Source organism: Hyperolius riggenbachi, chromosome 9 (assembly GCF_040937935.1).
Source record: "Hyperolius riggenbachi isolate aHypRig1 chromosome 9, aHypRig1.pri, whole genome shotgun sequence".
NCBI classification, from domain to species: domain Eukaryota; kingdom Metazoa; phylum Chordata; class Amphibia; order Anura; family Hyperoliidae; genus Hyperolius; species Hyperolius riggenbachi.
Genome location: NC_090654.1, coordinates 74028689 through 74047284, shown reverse-complemented (window position 1 = coordinate 74047284; position 18596 = coordinate 74028689). Strand labels below are relative to the sequence as shown.

Here is an 18596-nt window from a genome sequence, read left to right as displayed (position 1 = left end):
CTGTAGTGGCTGGACAGTGTACTGGTTAAGGGCTCTGCCTCTGACCCAGGAGACCGGGGTTCAAATCTTGGCTCTTCTTCAGTAAAGAGTCATTGGGCAAGACCCTCACACTGCTACTGCTTACTGAGCATGCCCTAGTGGCGCTTTGAGTTTGCCTGGGGATAAGCTTGATATAAAAGATTATGTGTCTTGTCAGTTCCCACATAGCCTTTATGACATGAAAAGATAGACATTAATTACAGGGTTACAGCAGTTAGTGCAATTCATTTGAAACAGATTTTCCCCTAACTTTCAATGTAAATGCAATGACTGTATGGATACAATGCAGAGACTGTAGTGGGCCGAGTTACAAAGGAATTCTTTAGTGACAGACTGTAGTAAATTCTTCAGGATAGCTACTCTGTTATTTATCTTGTATCATTTTCCTGTAAATTGGCATGGAGCCTTACCCACCCAGTAATGTTTAGCTATGCAGAATTCTCCTCCTAGAGCACTCTGGGAAACCAGGTGTTTCTGCTGGCTTTGGAACACATAAAACATCCAACCTGCTGTGATGCACCTGCCAGCAGTACATATGTCACCACCTGTGACATTTAATAATGTAACTCAGATTCACTCAAAGATGTTATAAGGGGCAAACACTAGATGATTTATTTAAATTAAAACACACACACACAAACAAACACACACTATTCATTACGAGCGTCTCAGTGAAGTTCCTCTTTAAAGGATACCAGAGCCCAAATGAATATGAGAAACTGGACAGTAATGATCACTGCTCCCCCTGTACTCCATTCTGCCCCCTCCTGTACCTGGAATCACCCTCCAGTACCCTCTTCTGGTCCGACAGGCATCACTGCGCCTGCGCTGGCCCAGCTGCACACGTCCTAAAGTACCCAACCGCGGCCGGGAGTGCTCTGCGCATGTGCTCCCAGCCACGGGTGCTTACTTTAGCATGCGCCGCGCAGCCGGGCCAGCGCAGACTCAGTGATACACGACCGGGCTGCCCAGAAGAGGGTGTCAGAGGGCATTTAGGCTGCGGTGGGGGCAGAATGGAGAACGGAGGAAGCGGTGAGCATCAGGACAGCTCACCACACATGCCTACTCCCATCCTCTCCTCCCCCCATCTCTCATTCATGCTCTGGCATGAAGCAAAAAAAAAAAAAAAAAAAAAAAAAAAAGTGCACACACACACACACACACACACACACACACACACACACAGAGTCTCATACAACCAGAAAGCACACTCATCCGTCATCAGCCAATCCTGCTTTCCTTAGATCTCACATCACCTGCTCTCTGAGCCTCCAGTAGGAATGCATTTCCGTAATCCCAGAAGAACATGCCCTTAGCAGAGAGTTTATTGATCGCTGCAACGTGTCGACATAAACTGCAAGAGATAATGAACATGTCCAGTGACTGCCATGCACAAAAAGCAGATCTATCCATGCTCTGTCTACAATAGACATACAATTGCACCTCCTCACCTCTCCTGGACGAGATGGTGGAATTCCAGAGGGTTATTGCAGAGCATTTCATTGGCTTTCTGGAGGCTGAGCTGTACCGGATAATACCCACCATTGAATGGGTTGTGGCAAGAGGTTTGGTCAGAGCCCAGGTCAACCAGCAGCTCACCTGTCTTTTCATACTCCTCTACCAGCCGCTCCCTGCATGACCAACAGAAGTGGGGTCAAATTAAGAGAGGAAAAAAATATATAGGAGTATCTGAATTTGATAAAGATTTCCAGATAGTTAAAGTAAATTAGATTTTAAGCTGTGAGTTCTGGCACTAACCATTGTACACCAAAGACAACTGAGAAATGGAGCCATCTCCCCAAGACCCATCTTTAGTCATCTACAGCAAGCACCCTGTTTCCTACTTCCAAGAACACCAACCCCATGCTTGATGGAATTTGTCAAATGAGGCAGGGATCCTGGTGCAAAGCCATGGTGAATAGATTTTCCTCTGCTTGGTGGACTTTGGCAGCTGGCCTGTGTATCCTCCACATATTCCTTTAGGGAGTGTGAGACATATGGTGTACCCAGCTTTCTAAAATGGATTCTCAGACAGGCATATAAAGGAATTCAGCCTGGAAGAAAGACTACTGGTTCATAGCACCAGGCAGTCAAGACTGCGGCCTTCGGGGGGTTACCCTTTAGATAGTAAGCATTCGGCATGGTCTCCTCTCCCACCCCCACCCCGTGCGCTTTTTGATCTTAACACCAATGACGCCCTTCCCATGGACTAATTTGGACTTGAATTGCTGGGTATCTGTAAGATCACATGCTCATGTAACTTATACCCAAATGTTGTATAACCATGTGCCACCTCTGTCACCCCTTGTTTACATTGTATGTATCCCTATTTATTGTCCAGCGCCGCATAATATGTTGGCGCTTTATAAATATAACACACACAATGGAAGTCTCCCCCTGCTGGGAGATCATAACCTGGCCCAGCTGGTGCCACAGCGTGTCCCACCCCCATCAGGAGAGGATGGTTTTAAAGTGGAAGTCAAAACTATCACGGCAGAACTGTGAGAATCACCATCGTCTAACATCCAATCCAAGATTGCATTGCGTAGGACAGAATGCTTGGGGTTTTGTTCAGGCCCGGGACATCCTATTTCTTTCAGACTGGGTAAAGTGTGGGCTTTCAAGCTAGGAGACCACAAGGCAGTGTGGAAAACCATAAGTTTTTTGCATTGTAGAAAAGAGGAGGTGGGCACCAGTGTGAATTGCTCCAAACACTTTAATGCATCTGGTACAGTAACAGTTACAGCATAAAGAAATGAAGGGACGGCCTAACAGCTGTTTCATGGGTCTCCCCTCTTCCTCAGAGGCACCTAATGTGTTCAGAAATTACTCATTAGGTGTTACTAGTGGAGACTTCGCTCTCAACTGTCCTTTTTCCAGAGGGACAGCCGTCCTTCGGAAACCAAAGCCACCTGTCTTATTCATTTGTTTCTCTTTCAGGACAGATTTAGAATATAGTAAATATACTGTATCCATTGCCATACACATAGGACAGCGAGTACCAACTGCCAGTCTCTCCCTGTGTGCACAGATTGCTTTATGGCACTTGCCTCTTTTCTAATAAAAAAAAAAACAACAACAAAAAAAAAAAAAACTCTTTGTTGCCAGTACTGCAGCTGAGCAGAGTCTTTGTCTCACCACCCTGTTCCTCTGTCGTGTGCAACATTTAACCCTTCTCCAGTTCCTTTATAAAAAAGTTTTAAAATAACCACAGGCAGGGCAATCGAAGTGTGAGAAGAGAATGTTTTGTTACACACTCAGCAGGGAGGAACTGTAGCTGCAGTGCTGGCCCCGAACTGTTTTTTTTTTTCAGCAAAGAGTAGGGATTGAATCGCCTGGTGATTGTTCCTATGCTGGGGCAGGAATTCTAACTCTGCCGGCAACAAGTAGCTAAGGGACCATGATGGGACACTGCCAGCCTGGTATTATAGATTTTTTTTTTTTTTTTTTTGCTGGGGGGTCATGGTTGGGTTGAACAAGGAAATTCATAATTTTGGCAATAAGAATCTGGAACACAAATACACCATAAATATTCAGAGGTGACACCAGTCATCACTAAGAAGCTGAGTCATCCAGCAACCAAGGAGATTAACAATTTAATTTTATCTGCTGTGACAGCCGTCATGTGACATGACTACATAATGGGCTCCAGATGGCAGCCTGGCACCCACAAACCAGTCCTCTGTCACATGTTCAGAGGGTTAAAACATAACAGTGCCAAACTCCCAGCCCTCTGTTCCTCTACATGCTACACAGATCAGGACTTGCCAGAGATCCACGATGTTCCCGTGATAGCCCAGGCTCAGAGCTTCTTTAGCTTTTCGTGCTTTTCTGTAGAGACAGAAAAATAGTGGTTATCCTCATAATCTTTCCTGTGAGCTTTGCTATGAGTACCAGAACTTTCCTGCACGTGTTCCCCAATCAGTACCCTCCCCAAACACGCACACACTAAATAGAAGCGTGAGGAATGGGCGTGGGGTGAAGCCATTAGAAGTCTTAACAATTAAACCGATAAATACGGCTGTGAACTGGGTGCCAAAACAGAATATTTACAGTGGTAATGACAATAGTAAAACATTGGTAAAGGTAACCGATATTTTACTACAGCTAAACTAAACCCATCCCCTACACTTACAAAGAACCCTCCCCCCTCTGATGCTTTAAACCCTAACCAACCCCCTTCCTGACGCCTAACCCCAAGACCCCCCTCCCGACGCCTAACCCCAAGACCCCCCTCCCGACGCCTAACCCCCAAGACCCCCCTCCCGACGCCTAACCCCAAGACCCCCCTCCCGACACCTAACCCCCAAGACCCCCCTCCCGACGCCTAACCCCAAGACACCCCCTTCCTGTGCTAACCCTAACTTGTCCCCCCCGCCGCCATGTCCCTACCCTCACTGCAAATAAACAAATACAAAAGATACATGTCACAAATGATAACCTCTCAAAAATGAAAAAAAAAATTTGGCTGGATGGGCCCAACCTGCTATTTGTCAGGTCCCCAAATTTCTGCTTTTGGCGCCAACATTTGCATTAGCGCCTAAATTGTCCATTAGCCGCAGGTGCTTACATTTTCTGCTTACACACATGCCCAACTTGCTTCATTGGGTCATAGCAACTGCAACCATCCATTCACACCTACAGATATACAGTATTGTGATCAAGGATGGTCAGTCAGATCCTAAAAAAATTCCAAGTTGATGCAAATTCATTCATCTTAGATATGGGCCAAACAACTCAGCGTTTTTAGCATCACACTGATCATCCCTAAAGCCTGGAACACAACTTAAATTTTGATTGGCAGATTTTACCACCTCCATATTGTATGAGGTTCAGGGCCGGATTACCGACCAAGCAAATGAAGCATTAGCTTGTGGCCCCATTAAGAGTCTAAGGGCCCCATCAGCCAACCGAAGAGCCAGCATCTTACATTCTATCAGCCGCTCCATGCCACAACTCCTCTCTGCACTCTGTTGACTCTGCATCAGCATGTGATCCAGCCCAGATGAACGAGAGCGAGCAAGCAGCGGCCGTTGCTATGGTGATGGGGCCGCATGCCAGCTCTGGTCACTCCAGCCCAGCCTGTGCAGTCAGCGTGCATCACGTCAGCCGCGTTGCGCACGCTGACATCAGTCTACGTCTGACTGCACAGACTGGGCTGGAGAGAGCGAGGCTTGCATGTGGCCCCATCACCATAGCAACGGCCGCTGCTTGCTCGCTCGTCTGTGCTGGATGACGTGCTGCTACAGAGTCAGGAGAGTCCAGAGAGGAGTTGCAGCACGGAGGGGCTCCAGCCAGGGAGCAGCTGATAGTAGGTAAGATGTTTGCTCCTTGGTTGGCTGCATGTCGGGGAGGGGGCAACCTGTAAGTCAGCTTAGGGCCCAGAGCAGGGACAAGGTCCTCCAGCACCCAAGGCTGAGACACCAAAGTGCGCCCCTCCAGCTGTCACACACTGATTGCTATTAGACTAAGAGGGCCACAGGGCCCACAACCTCCCCAACACCTTAATATCTAGTTATCTGGCTTGCAGTCACTGCTATGTATCCCCTTTTCTCATTTCTTTCTGCTTCATACACAATTAGGAATGACAGCTGAATGAATTGTGCGCCCCCTCCTACACTGCGCCCTGAGGCTGGAGTCTCTCTAGCCTATGCCTCGGCCCGGCCCTGTTAGGGCCCCATTTAGTCTTAATGCGGCTCTGATGGAGGTTCAACATATTTTGACTTCAGTTCGATGAACAGAGTGTGTAGGTAAGCTCTCATACTACATAGAAACGGTAAAATGGGTCAGTGATTGGTTATGCAAAGCTGAATATGTGTAGCAGACTTAGCTGTGATAATTAGGAGGCTGCCACCATGCAGTAATTGTGAACTATCCCAGATGTGCTGCTCACCTGATCCTTAGTACACATGCATCCAGCGACTTAGAAACCTCCATCAGCCATCCCTGCTTGTGCCGCTTCACCAGAGCATTTTCATCCACCTAATAGCGACAATGAAAACCATATAAGTCACTTACATAAGCAGTGCTCTGTGAGTACAGCTGGTGCCCAAGAAGCTGGTGTTAGTATAGTTAGTATAGCAAGGCAAAACCTGAGATCTTAAAGGATATCGGAGGTGAATAAAGCCCAATCTACATGATAGGATTTGATTTACGATCCGATTAAATCCAACATGTCCGATCGGGATTCGATTCGCCATTGCAAAACAATGGCAAATCGATTTGAATCCCGATCAGACATGTTGGATTTAATCGGATCGTAAATAAATCGTAATCGAATCGTATAAAGAATCGTATCGTGTAGATGGGGCTTTAGACGAAGAATGGGGAAGCAGGCATATACAGCGAGCAGTCCTCCTCCCCGCCACTCCCAGTCATTGACCGAGCTTCCTTGGCCAGGAACGCTCTGCACATGCGCACGAGTCGACTCATGCGCACGAGTGTGCATGAGCAGAGAATTACTGGCCATGGGAGCGTGATCAGTGCTGCATCAGCTACAAAATAAATGTGCAGCAGCCCTGCAGGGCAATCCCTTTTGCCAAAGCACTGGGCACATGTGTATGAGCAGCATGTGAGGAGTCAAACATTGAAGCAAAGTTCACAGTGGTCAGTTGCATAACATACTTAATGTGTGCGAACTGCAAGGGATACTGAACATAGGCTTCAATACAAAGCCTGCATGCAGCGCATCAGTGCAGGTTGCATTACTCTGAACAGGCCCATAGAATTGTATGGGCAGTGAGTTCACATGCTGAATTATTCTGCAACCCAACTGAGCACTGGACAAGCCCTGGGGGAGGAGGGACAAATACAATAAAAACACACACGTTTCCCCCCCCCTTCCTTTCCTCACATACAAGTTCCGAGTACACTAGAGACACTGAAGGTGGCTTCTTATTACCTCAGCAATGACTGCTATACAGCCCACGATTACAGCAGCTTTGGCCTGGGCACCGCTCATCCCTCCAAGTCCAGAAGTGACAAACACCTTCCCAGTCAGGTCCTCCAAGCCAAGGTAACGACGTCCAGCATTCAGCACTGTCAGCTGCAAGACACAAGCTAAACTCAGCTAAAACCAGACAAACTTTAAAGGTAACCTTTAAGTACCACGTTTCTTCTTTTCTGATAGTGTGACCACCATGCATACAGCCATTCCTGGAGGTCCCAGAGTGGAGACAGGCTTGTGTTCTCCACCTGCGTCATGTGGTTGGTTGCCCCTCACGCAAACCTCTCGTGAGTATATTTTCAAACACCCTTTTTCTCTAAACAAACTAAGTGACAGACATACTGCGCTCCTGGGCTCTCTTTGTTTTTTTTCCAGGGTGCACATCACTCAATCCTTTGTGACTTTTGTGAGCAATTTGTGTGCTACTGAAGCTGTTCTGTGGGAACAAGACACGCACCGTTTAATTGCCCATTTACTGGTCATGCTTTTAAAGATGGCTTTCCTTAGATCAATTTTAGTAGGTACTACTAACCACTGAATACCAGGACCACTCCACAAGACCCATTTTGGAAAAGCTGAGATCTAGCCTCGCATGCAGTTTGGCCCTCGTCAGGCTCCTACTTGTGACTTCTTCCAACCTTTAATCCTCATACCAGTTCTAAATATTGTATACATCTCATTACTTACCACGGTACCATGTACAATGCCCTGTGGTCCAATGTAGCAGTAGCTACCTGCAGTCATTTGTCCATACCTGTGAAGAGAGGAAATCCGAAACACTAATGTCTCCTGGCAGGCTGGAAGATCTTGTCCAATCACCACTTGGCTGCAACTATTTTTACTTGCAACGCCCTTCCCCCTCCAACAAATAGCACAAGACAAGTTGATAATACAGTTGCTTCAAAAAGGTCAGGTGCCCACTGTCACAGGCCCATTAGGGGCCGCACTGCTCAATGCCTTCCAATCTATTTCAACCCACAGACCATCCAACCTTGTGGATGCAATTGGTGTGCTGAAACTGCTGGAGTTGGGCAGCAGACAGGCTAGGAGGGAGCGTGTGGGGAAACAAACACTTTACTACACAATACTTCACTTACCAGGCTGCCACCACCTCTGTAGAAGGACAGAGGACCTGCACTGACTATTCTATACCTGGAAAAACAAACAAACAAAAAAAACAAAACAAAACAAAACAAAAAAAAAAAAAAACACACACACACACGCTAGTCTAGCTGAAACAATACAATACTTCTGGTAGCGAAAGGCCAGGATTCTTTCTACAGTGCTTAGAGCAGATATGTAGCTGAGGGAAATGACCTTAAGGCTCAGTTCCCATTGGGCTGTTTTCAGCCTACGTTCCGCTCCAATGAGTGGAACGCAGCAGCCACAGCAATGCTTTCCCTATGGGAAAGTTCACATTGATACGTTCCGCTCATTGGAGCGGATGTTCCCGACATGTCGGGACCTTGCGTTCCCGCTCCGCTAACGGAGAAGGATGCAAGCATTACAGGCGGATGCGTCGTAATGTGAACCTGGCTTTATTGTTTTATTGGAAATGCAGAAATGCAATATAAAATAACCAGTTTTGCTTCAAGGATGCAACTCCTACGCCCCCCCCCCCCAAAAAAAAATGCATGCTGGACGTAGAAGCTACGTCCAGGACAAAACCCGCTGCCGCAGTTCAATGAATGGACAACAGTTGCCATTGATTGTTCTCTGTGTCAATGATCTCGGCATCAGTGAGATGCCTACGGTCATTTGTAAACACTTATATTTCTTCCTGTTTCGCATACTAAAAGTATGCGCAGGAAGCTAATGACTGGGGACATCTTGTGGTCAAATAGTAAGGGCTCATTTCCACTATAGCGAATCCGCATGCAGGCACCGCATGCGGATTCGCATAGTCAATACAAGTGGATGGGATGGTTTCCACTTGTGCGTCGTGCGGGTGCGTTTTGGCGTGCGGGGGAAATCTGCACGGCAGAGCCGTCAGATTTCGCGTGCGGCAGGAATGCGGGCGAATCGCCCGCAATGCATTTAATAGGGAAATTGCATGCGGCTTTGTCATGCGGATTTCCCATGTAAAGCTATGGAGCTTTACACAGGCAGTGACATGGTTAAATTTGCCTGGCTCCTTGCCATGCGAAATCGCATGCAAAATCGGGGGGAAATCCGCATGCGGAAACTCATCCGCATGCGATTTCGTCCACGGCGGAATCCAGGCGATTCCGCACCGCAACAGTGGAAACGAGCCCTAAAAGTATACTTCTATACATTTTACAAAACAGACCAACACATTTTTAAATTAACTGCTGACTCCCCACACTCTTCCAAAATTACCCCCAATTTTTTATTATTATTTAGATCAAAAGTTACCTTCGGGTCTGAACTATAATATGCATGTCAAGAGGGTATACTAGTATTTTTTAAATGGATGGGCTTGTAAATAGTAATGGACGCAAAACTGAGAAAAAAAATGCACCTTAATTTCCAAATAAAATATTGGCGCCATACATTAGGATAGGGACATAATTTAAATTGTGTAATAACTGGGAAAATAGGGACAAAAAATATGGAGGCTAATTATGGTAGCCTATATTATTTTAAAACTATAAATGGCCGAAAACTGAAAAATACATTTTTTAAAGAGAGACTCTGAAGCGAGATTAAAACTCAATTTTTACCTTATATTTTACATGGGCATGTTTGCCCTAGCTAAAAACGCCGCTATCCCGCGGCAGAACGAGGGGTCTTTACCCCCCAAATCCCCTCCTGCAAAATCCACGACCAACTTGGTCGTAGATTTTGCTCTTCCCGGAGGCAGAGCTAATGGCTGCAGCTCTGCCTCCATGCGCGTCTATCAGCGGCGGATCTCCGCCTCTCCCAGTGAAGGAAGACAGAGGGGCGGGGAGAGGCGGCGATTTTTGATAGACGCGCTGAGAGGCGGGGCTGCGGCCATTAGCCCTGCCTCAACAGGAAGCAATCCCCGGAAACCACAGAGGGGATTGTCGCAAACCTACAATTTCCCAAAGCACATTTCCTAAAAAATTCGCAAACCAGCTGTTCGCAGCGAATGGGCGCGGACTTTAAAAGGACACCCAAAGCGAAAATAAACTAATGAAACAAACAATTGTATCCCATCTTCCTTCTCCTAAAAATGACTCAAGATATTCCACAGTGTTATTTTCTGTTTAAATCTACTTGTTAAGTTTTAACTGTTTTATTGTTTTTGCTCAATGACACATTCATTAAAGTATGCTAGAGCTAAAAATCTATTAACTATTGACACTTTCTCTTTCCTGCTCCCAAAAGCCATTTTCTGCTAGGAAAGGGTTTTAAAGTTGGAATTTCTTATTGAGGGTCACACTGTAGTCACTTCCTGTCTGAGGCCTGGTGCACACCAAAAAACGCTAGCAGATTTTGAAACGCTTTTTGTTATTTTTCTGTAGCGTTTCAGCTAGCATTTTGTGGTTTTGTGAAGCGTTTTTGGTGTAGTAGATTTCATATATTGTTACAGAAAAGCTGTTACTGAACAGCTTCTGTAACAAAAACACCTGCAAAACCGCTCTGAACTGCCATTTTTCAAAGCGGCTTGCGTTTTTCCTATACTTAGGATTGAGGCAGAAACGCATCCACAATCCAAAAAAAAAAAAAAAAAGCCTCACCCCGGGAGTATGCGTTTCTGCAAAACGCCTCCCGTTCTGGTGTGCACCACCCCATTGAGATACATTGACCAAGCAGATCCGCAGCCGCAAGCGGATCTGAAAACGCCCAAAAAGCCGCTCGGTGTGCACCAGCCCTGACTCAGGACTGAGTCACTTACATACCTGATATTTACCCTTTTAGGCAGAGAAAGAAAAAAAAGGAACACAGCATAGTAATTTTTGTGCTAGGTACCGGACATACCCATGTGAATCTCATGTCACTTCGGGTATCCTTTAATGGTTAATAGCAAAGCCCCCTTATATGCTAGAAACACCAAATTTGAAGGATATATGCAAAAAGACCTTATAGTTTGAGAAAAAGCGATTTTAAAGTTTCATAGGAAAAAATGTATACATTTAAATGTGGTAAATGACAGATAATGTAGCAAACCTAACGGTAGTGTAAATTTACATGCATCAAGAGAAAGAGCAGTGCGTACTGATCCCGTGCAAAACCCTCCGGAGCCGCAACGCTTTGGCCAGGGATCTCTATACAACCGCAATATGGCTGTATAAAGATCCCTGCCAACTTTACCTATTTTTTTTTTAATGTTTAGAGTGTGGGAAAAACAAAAAGTGGGGTTTTCCCTCCCAAGCCTCTTTAACCCCTTGTTCCCCAGCCAGAAAGCAGAGGCCAGCCGAGTGGGGCTTCGCACCTTGAGCTATACCAGCCCGCATGTTTCATGGTATGGGGGGGCGCCAAGCTAAGCCTCCCCCTTCGAGCCCTTGTCCAGTGGGGCTCTTCCCCACCTCCGGTGACCCAGGACAAGGTGGGGGCGACGACTCCCTGGTGGGTTCATATTGGCATCTGGGATAACCTTTATGAAGGGGACCCTCAGATGCCAACCCCCTTTCCAGGAGAAATGAGTATAAAAGGCTTTCCGCTCTCCTCCTCGCACACTCCAGCTATCGCCCCCACCTACACTGGCACCATGGAGCACCCATAGCACCTCTCAGAGTGCCAGTGTAGCTAAGGGGTATATGTGCAGTGAGGAGAGCGAAAAGCCGTGGAGGGAGACACAGCTCTGCTATATTTAGTTTTTTTTCCCCTCTTGTGCACACTGTCCCCCTTCACGTACCCAGCAAATTTGGTGTTTCTAGCATGCAAGGGGGCTTTGCCATTAACCGCTAAAGTTGGCAGCTGCTCGCCTGCCATTAAAGGATGCACAGAGGGATACTCATCTGCCTAAAAAAACTTACGCTAAGCAGATGCAGCTAAAGCAAGTAATAGCACACCCATGGGGCAGGGCTTAGTTGTGGGGCGTTTCATTCAGTGGCAGGGCTTAATCCAGCAACATGCACCCCCAAGACCAATGGCACTCCAGGCAATGGCCTGTGCTGCCTAAAAGTGCCCCCGATTCCTGCCACAGAACCCTCGACAAAATCCACCACTTCTAACGCAAAAGCATCCCTCAATCCATACATACATCTTTCAGTTAGGATATCAAGTTTTGATGCTGAAACCATGATAAATAATGTAAAATTGGGTATCCTGCATAGTGTCACATTGATCATAAGATTAGAGGTACTGTAATGAAATATTACAAAGTCCACAAGTAAGAAGAAGGGCAAACAGCGATATAACAGGAAGTTCTGCATACTTACATTGTCACTCCCATCGCAAACAACCGATCATATTGATTTCTTGAGGAATAGTTTGGAATTACCTAAAGAGAAGTAAAAGCCATGTGAACAAGCTTCAGACAAGCCAGGTTAAGGTATATCTAGGCCAGTCTCACCATGCCATTGGTGATGACCATTCGAGGAGCTCCAGGGTGGCTGGGAAAGAGGCCAAGAGGATGTCCACTGTACATCACCAGCGTCTGGTCTTCTGTCATCTCAGACAGGTAATGCATCACCAGCCAGAACTACAGAGGATAGGGAGAGGAGAAGAAGTCACCAAAGCAGTGCAGACATCAAAGCAAAACCCCGCACACCAATGGGCCTCTTCCACTCGCCACGGTTCAATCTGAAAATCATAATCTATCACAGAGCAAACTTGTCGCTGTGATCTTCTTGCAAATTCCCAATTTTTAGTTTTTCTTCCCTAGGTCATTGGGAATCAGAAAACAAACAAAAAACCAAAACAAAACAAAACAAAAAAAAGTGTATTTTAGTGTATTTTTTTTTTCAGCCACTAGATGTCCCTTGCACAGCAGCGAGTAACACATGGCAACGCACTCCTACTGCCATTAGTGGAGCAGCGGTGGTGATGCCATCGCTAAAGTCTCCTTCAATTCAAGGTTTTCAGCCTTTATATTTAAAGGACAACTAAAGTGAAAGGGATATGGGCGGTGCCATATTTCCTTTTAAAGTGTAGCTGAGGCAAATGAAAAAAAGTTTTATACATACCTGGGGCTTCCTCCAGCCCCCCTTCAACCTGATCGCTCGCTCGTCGTCCTCCCATGCCTGCAGCCTCCGCAATCTGGCCCATTAAATTGGTAAGTCGGGCCAGTACGGACAAGCGTGCTTTGCCTGTCTCGCTCCCGTGGCTGGGAGCATTCTGTGCAGGCACAGAACTCTCCCGACAACGGGAGCGCGATGTGGGAAGCACAACTGGCAAGGCCACGCATGCCCTTCAAGCCCTCGACTCTCGCAGTTACCATGCCGGATTGCGGAGGCTGCAGAGGAGGACGGCGAGTGACGAGTCAGCTTAAAGGGGGTTGGAGGAAGCTCAAGGTAGGTTTTTTTTTTTTTTTTTTTATTCCTTCGTCTCAGGTTTCCTTTTAAGTAATACCAGTTGCCTGGTTGCCCTGCTGATCCTCTGTCTCATACTTTTAGCCATAGACCTTCAACAAGCATGCATCAGATCAGGTGTTTCTGACATTAGTCAGATCTGACAAGATTAGCTGCTTGCTTGTGGTGTTATTCAGACACTATTGCAGCCAAATAGACCAGCTGTGTTGCCAAGTAACTGGTGTTAAAAAAGGAAATATGGCAGCCTCCATATTCTTCTCACTTAAGTTGTCCTTTAAAAAAAGTACAGCTGATATTTAAAGGGGGGGGGGGGGCACCTGTCTACTGGCTGGTGCAAGAGAGCAGCCGACAGTTTCAGCTGCCCGTATGAAAGAGCCCTTAAAATCTTTCAGGCTGGGTGCACACTTGGCAGTGTGGGAAACTTAGTGTTTTGATGCATATGAGTTTGTGAGTTTTCCATGCATTTGCGTTTTTTCCCCTGCACATACTTTTTATTGTGCTTTAATGAGTTTGCAGTTCGCCTATACAAAACACATATGCGTTTTATGCACATCCCTAGGTAGTGAATAGAAAGCGGAAATACGAACGGACAGGGAACAAAAAAAAAAAAAAAAAAAAACAAAAAAAAAACACAAACCTCTCAAAAATGCATGCAAAACGCTCTAAACCGCAATACCTCTGCGTCACCATTGACTTTCATTACGTGCGTTTTTGAAAAATATGCAACAAAACCAGCGTTTTTAAAACCGCACATTGAAAAACGCAAGTATGTGTTTTTACATGCAGCCCATTGACTTGCATTATGTGCGTTTTCCGCAACGCTGGAGTTTCTGCTTTAGTGTGTTCCCTGCCTCAAAGATCCTCCGAGTGTGTAAATATTTCTAGTGAAAGCTACAAGTCAAACACTCAGTTCCAGAGGTATAGAGTGATGAAATCTGGTGAAGGTTAAAGTGCATTGTGTCTAAGAGCCTTCTTATTGGTCCTTGAGGCATTCCCACACTGAGGGCCAATAGGGGGACCTGAGGGGTTAGAAGGGTGGTTATAAGTACCAGTTAGAAGTATAACATTTACACATGACTTCAACCAATTTAAGGAACTAATAGTTCATGCCGTAAGAAAAAAAACAAAATAATAATATTACAATGTTGTCTCATTGCATTCTCAGTTCAGAAGAGTCGGTTAAACTCCGTATCGTATCATCAGTATAAAGTAAGTGATAGTCGCGCCACATACCTGGGCCCAGTTGCTGAACACTTGTCCATTCCCTCCGTATGTAACAAGTTCCTGCGGAAACTGTCATAAAAACAAACAATGAGCAACAAGATCACGCAGAATTCACCAACTCCATTTTCAAATCAAGTTAGACTTTTGAACTCCAAGACATTTATTTTCATGCACATCCACATCGACCATGGTAACTAGGGATGGTCAATGAGCTGTAACAACTTGCATAATCCTGTATCAATTTGGAATTTCATTTCACCAAGATAGGATTGCTAAATGCCTCTGATGCAGTCAGTCATTTTCTGATTCCCAGACCACATACCAGTATAGTGAGGCTAGAAGACCTACATACCTCCCAATATTTGAATACAGGAAAGAGACAAACTTTAAAGGACCACTTTAGGTTTTGGACAATCCATTTCTCCAGATAATAGAATTAATCTGATCTGAAGTCCTGAGGCAGGCATGGCGGCGCAGCACAGGAGCAGGCATGGTGCCCATGGCACAAGCCACGCCTGCACCCCTCTAGATACACCTCTGTTTATAAACAAACCAATCTGGTCTATTCCATCAGTTTTTCTTCATATTAACATTTGAAAAAATAAATATAGATCTTGCAAATGAGAATAAAGTTTAGAGAGTCTAACTTATCAGTTGAAAAATCCATAGTTACACAGCTCTGTATGGATGTCCTGATGGACATGGACAGCCGAAAAAGATGGGATTTGGTTGCCAAAGATGGCCTGTTCTCCAAAGAAGGGAGAGTTGGGAAGCTACTGACCTAGTACTAAGCTTGAGGCCTTGTTCAAAGTGCTCTCTGTCACCTAACTGCCCGTACAAAACTATGGGCCTGTTCAAAGTACTGTGCTGTAACTGATTGAGTTATTCTAGCTCTCTGCATGCACGTTTTGTATTAAAGTTTATTGTCAGTCTCCATTGCAGTTCACACATATAATGTGTGTTATGCAACTGACCACTGTGAACCCAGCCTAAGAATGAGTGGCACAGAGCTGGCTGCACTGTACTCAGAGGCAAGAGAGCAGATCGCTGGCTCTGAGAATGTGTGTGTGTGTATATATATGTGTGTGTATATGTGTATATGTGTATATGTGTATATGTGTATATGTGTATATGTGTATATGTGTATATGTGTATATGTGTATATGTGTATATGTGTATATGTGTATATGTGTATATGTGTATATGTGTATATGTGTATATGTGTATATGTGTATATGTGTATATGTGTATATGTGTATATGTGTATATGTGTATATGTGTGTGGTGTGTATATGTGTGGTGTGGTGTGTGTGTGGTGTGTTGTGTGTGTGTGTGGTGTGTTGTGTGTGTGTTGTGTGTGTGGTGTGTGTGTGGTGTGTGTGTGGTGTGTGTGTGGTGTGTGTGTGGTGTGTGTGTGGTGTGTGTGTGGTGTGTGTGTGGTGTGTGTGTGGTGTGTGTGTGGTGTGTGTGTGGTGTGTGTGTGGTGTGTGTGTGGTGTGTGTGTGTGGTGTGTGTGTGGTGTGTGTGTGGTGTGTGTGTGGTGTGTGTGTGGTGTGTGTGTGTGTGGTGTGTGTGTGGTGTGTGTGTGGTGTGTGTGTGGTGTGTGTGTGGTGTGTGTGTGGTGTGTGTGTGGTGTGTGTGTGGTGTGTGTGTGGTGTGTGTGTGGTGTGTGTGTGGTGTGTGTGTGGTGTGTGTGTGGTGTGTGTGTGGTGTGTGTGTGGTGTGTGTGTCCCTCCCCCCCATTCCAGCGGTTCTGGAGATGTGTTTACAGGGGCGACAAAACAATGTTTTGCATATTCAGCGGTGGTGCATTGTGGGCCAGTGGACACCTCAAGCATTAGTCCAACCTGAATAAATCGCTAATACCTTTTGTTTTAAGAAGACAAACTTCGGTTTTTACATAGCATTTTTAGTAAGGCCCTTTTCCACTAGCAATCGCTATCGTTCACGCTGAACACTAGCGATTCAGCAAAGTTACATTTCCCCGGCGTTTGCGATTTTGCTATGCATAGCAAAATCATGGCAATAATCGCTCCGCGGCACGAACGCAAGTAAAAAACGAATGGCGGTAGTGAAAATGACCTATCCTGATTCCTATGTTAAAAAGCAAACTGTAGAGATCTGAAAATCACTAGCGGTTTGCGATTCAGCATCGCAATCGCCGCTAGTGGAAAAGGGCCCTAAAAGGGCTTTTAGATAAAAAAAAATAAAAAAAAAAAAGTTAGAAAGAGCTGTGGGTCAGAAAAGCTCTCAGAAAGCACTCAGTGTGTCTACAGCCTGAAGGTGGCCACTAACGATCCAATTTCTAGCGAAAAATCATTTAAGTGATCAGATAATTCTGATGGGAAGAACAATCATTCACTACACCATCAACGAACACACATACTATAGATATATACATATACATATTAAAGTGAACACTTACCTGGGCCACAGCTGGATCCAGGTTGTTCATGATCATGTGCATGATGGCTGCAGCCTTCAGTGTCTTACATGGATACGCCAGGATGTGGAAGGCCCTAAGGATCATTGTAATACATGATGAGCTGGTTTTCAAAATTAAGCCAAAACAGAGGCACAGGTAACCTAACTTCCAGGATAGGAGTTATCCATATTTCTAAGCACAGATTTGGTAGTACTAAGCTTGTTAAAAACAGACATGGCTGCCCGATCAGGTAGGGTCGCTACATCACCATGACTGGGGGGGTGGGGGGGCGCCTATAAATAAAACACTCCATCATATTACAGAATGTTGTGCATTAGGGTGCATACACACTCTCTATTGTCCTACCTACATGTAGTAGTTGAGCTACCTACATAATATGATCATAGCATTCAAAATAAATGTTATCCTACCTCACATGCAGATGGTAAAAATTGGATGAATATATGAACCCTAAAGCCTGGTACACAACTTTAATTTTTATTGGCCAATTTTACCACCTCCATGTAGTATGAGAGAGTCAACAGATTGTAAATACTTTAAGCAGTTTGTGTAGGTAAGCTACATGGGAGCTGATAACATTGGTCAGCGATTGGCCAATCATTATTGAAAAGGCCTACCAGGCTTTAGGCTGCTTACACACCAAGACGTTACAGGCGCACGTTAGTGCGCCTGTAACGCTCCCCCAACGCACAGCAATGTAACACAAGTGGGCTGTTCACACAGCCCACGTTGCGTTACATGTAACGCTGCACGTTCTGCGCAAAGTGCAGCATGCTACGGCGTTGGAGCGGCTATAGCCACGTTAGACTGTTTGCACATGCGCAGTGGGGGGCGGAGAGGAGGCGGGGAGAGCCAGCTACAGTAGCCGCGCACATGGCTACTTAATATTCACTGCACTGGCGGGCGCTGATTGGCCGGCGGGACCACGTGATGCGGAGTGTCTCGCTCCGCATCACGTGGTCCCGCTGGCCAATCAGCGCCACTCTGGGAGACATTGTAGGAATCGAGCCGCCTAACGCGGCTCACTCTACTGTCGGCTCTTGCAGCACCACACCATACATTGTGTTAGGTGCACGTCATGCGACCTTAACGTGGCACCTAATGCAACGTCTTGGTGTGCAAGAAGCCTTAAGCCTGGTACACATCCATTTTTGATTGGCCATTCACTGACCAATTTTACCATCTCCATGTAGTATGAGAGTTTACTTACAATCTGTTACCTCCCGCCCCCCACATACTGCAAGGTGGTGCTAAAATTGGCCAATAAAAATTGAAGGTGTGTACCAGGTTTAAAAGAATTGAGCAGATTCAGTGTTATCAGCTGAGCCTAGGCTAAATTTTGTAAGGGCTACAAAATTAGGTGTCAGTAGGGTTCAGAGTTGCTTTGAGAGTAGCGAATTAGCAACTGTGCCATCTCAGTCCATGGTTTGTCACTGCAATGATGCAGCTCTCCATTCCCCACCTCATGTAGATGACAGCATTTCGAATCTGAAACACTATAACTGTGAGCAATGAGCAAGTGTATGTAACTGCAACTCTA

General features: G+C 45.7%; 1 protein-coding gene across 1 annotated transcript in view; it reads right to left on the bottom strand.

Annotated features, from left to right (window-relative positions):
• UROC1 (urocanate hydratase 1) overlaps positions 1–18596 on the bottom strand; it is a 77488-nt gene that overhangs the window by 46136 nt on the left and 12756 nt on the right. The window contains exons 3-12 of the mRNA XM_068253073.1: positions 17036–17129; positions 14620–14679; positions 12429–12557; positions 12295–12356; positions 7673–7739; positions 6941–7084; positions 5933–6021; positions 3804–3870; positions 1491–1666; positions 1296–1393 (exon numbers count right to left, since the gene is read on the bottom strand). Of these exons, the coding sequence (XP_068109174.1) occupies positions 1296–1393; positions 1491–1666; positions 3804–3870; positions 5933–6021; positions 6941–7084; positions 7673–7739; positions 12295–12356; positions 12429–12557; positions 14620–14679; positions 17036–17129 (986 nt within the window). The remainder of the gene's footprint in view (positions 1–1295; positions 1394–1490; positions 1667–3803; positions 3871–5932; positions 6022–6940; positions 7085–7672; positions 7740–12294; positions 12357–12428; positions 12558–14619; positions 14680–17035; positions 17130–18596) is intronic.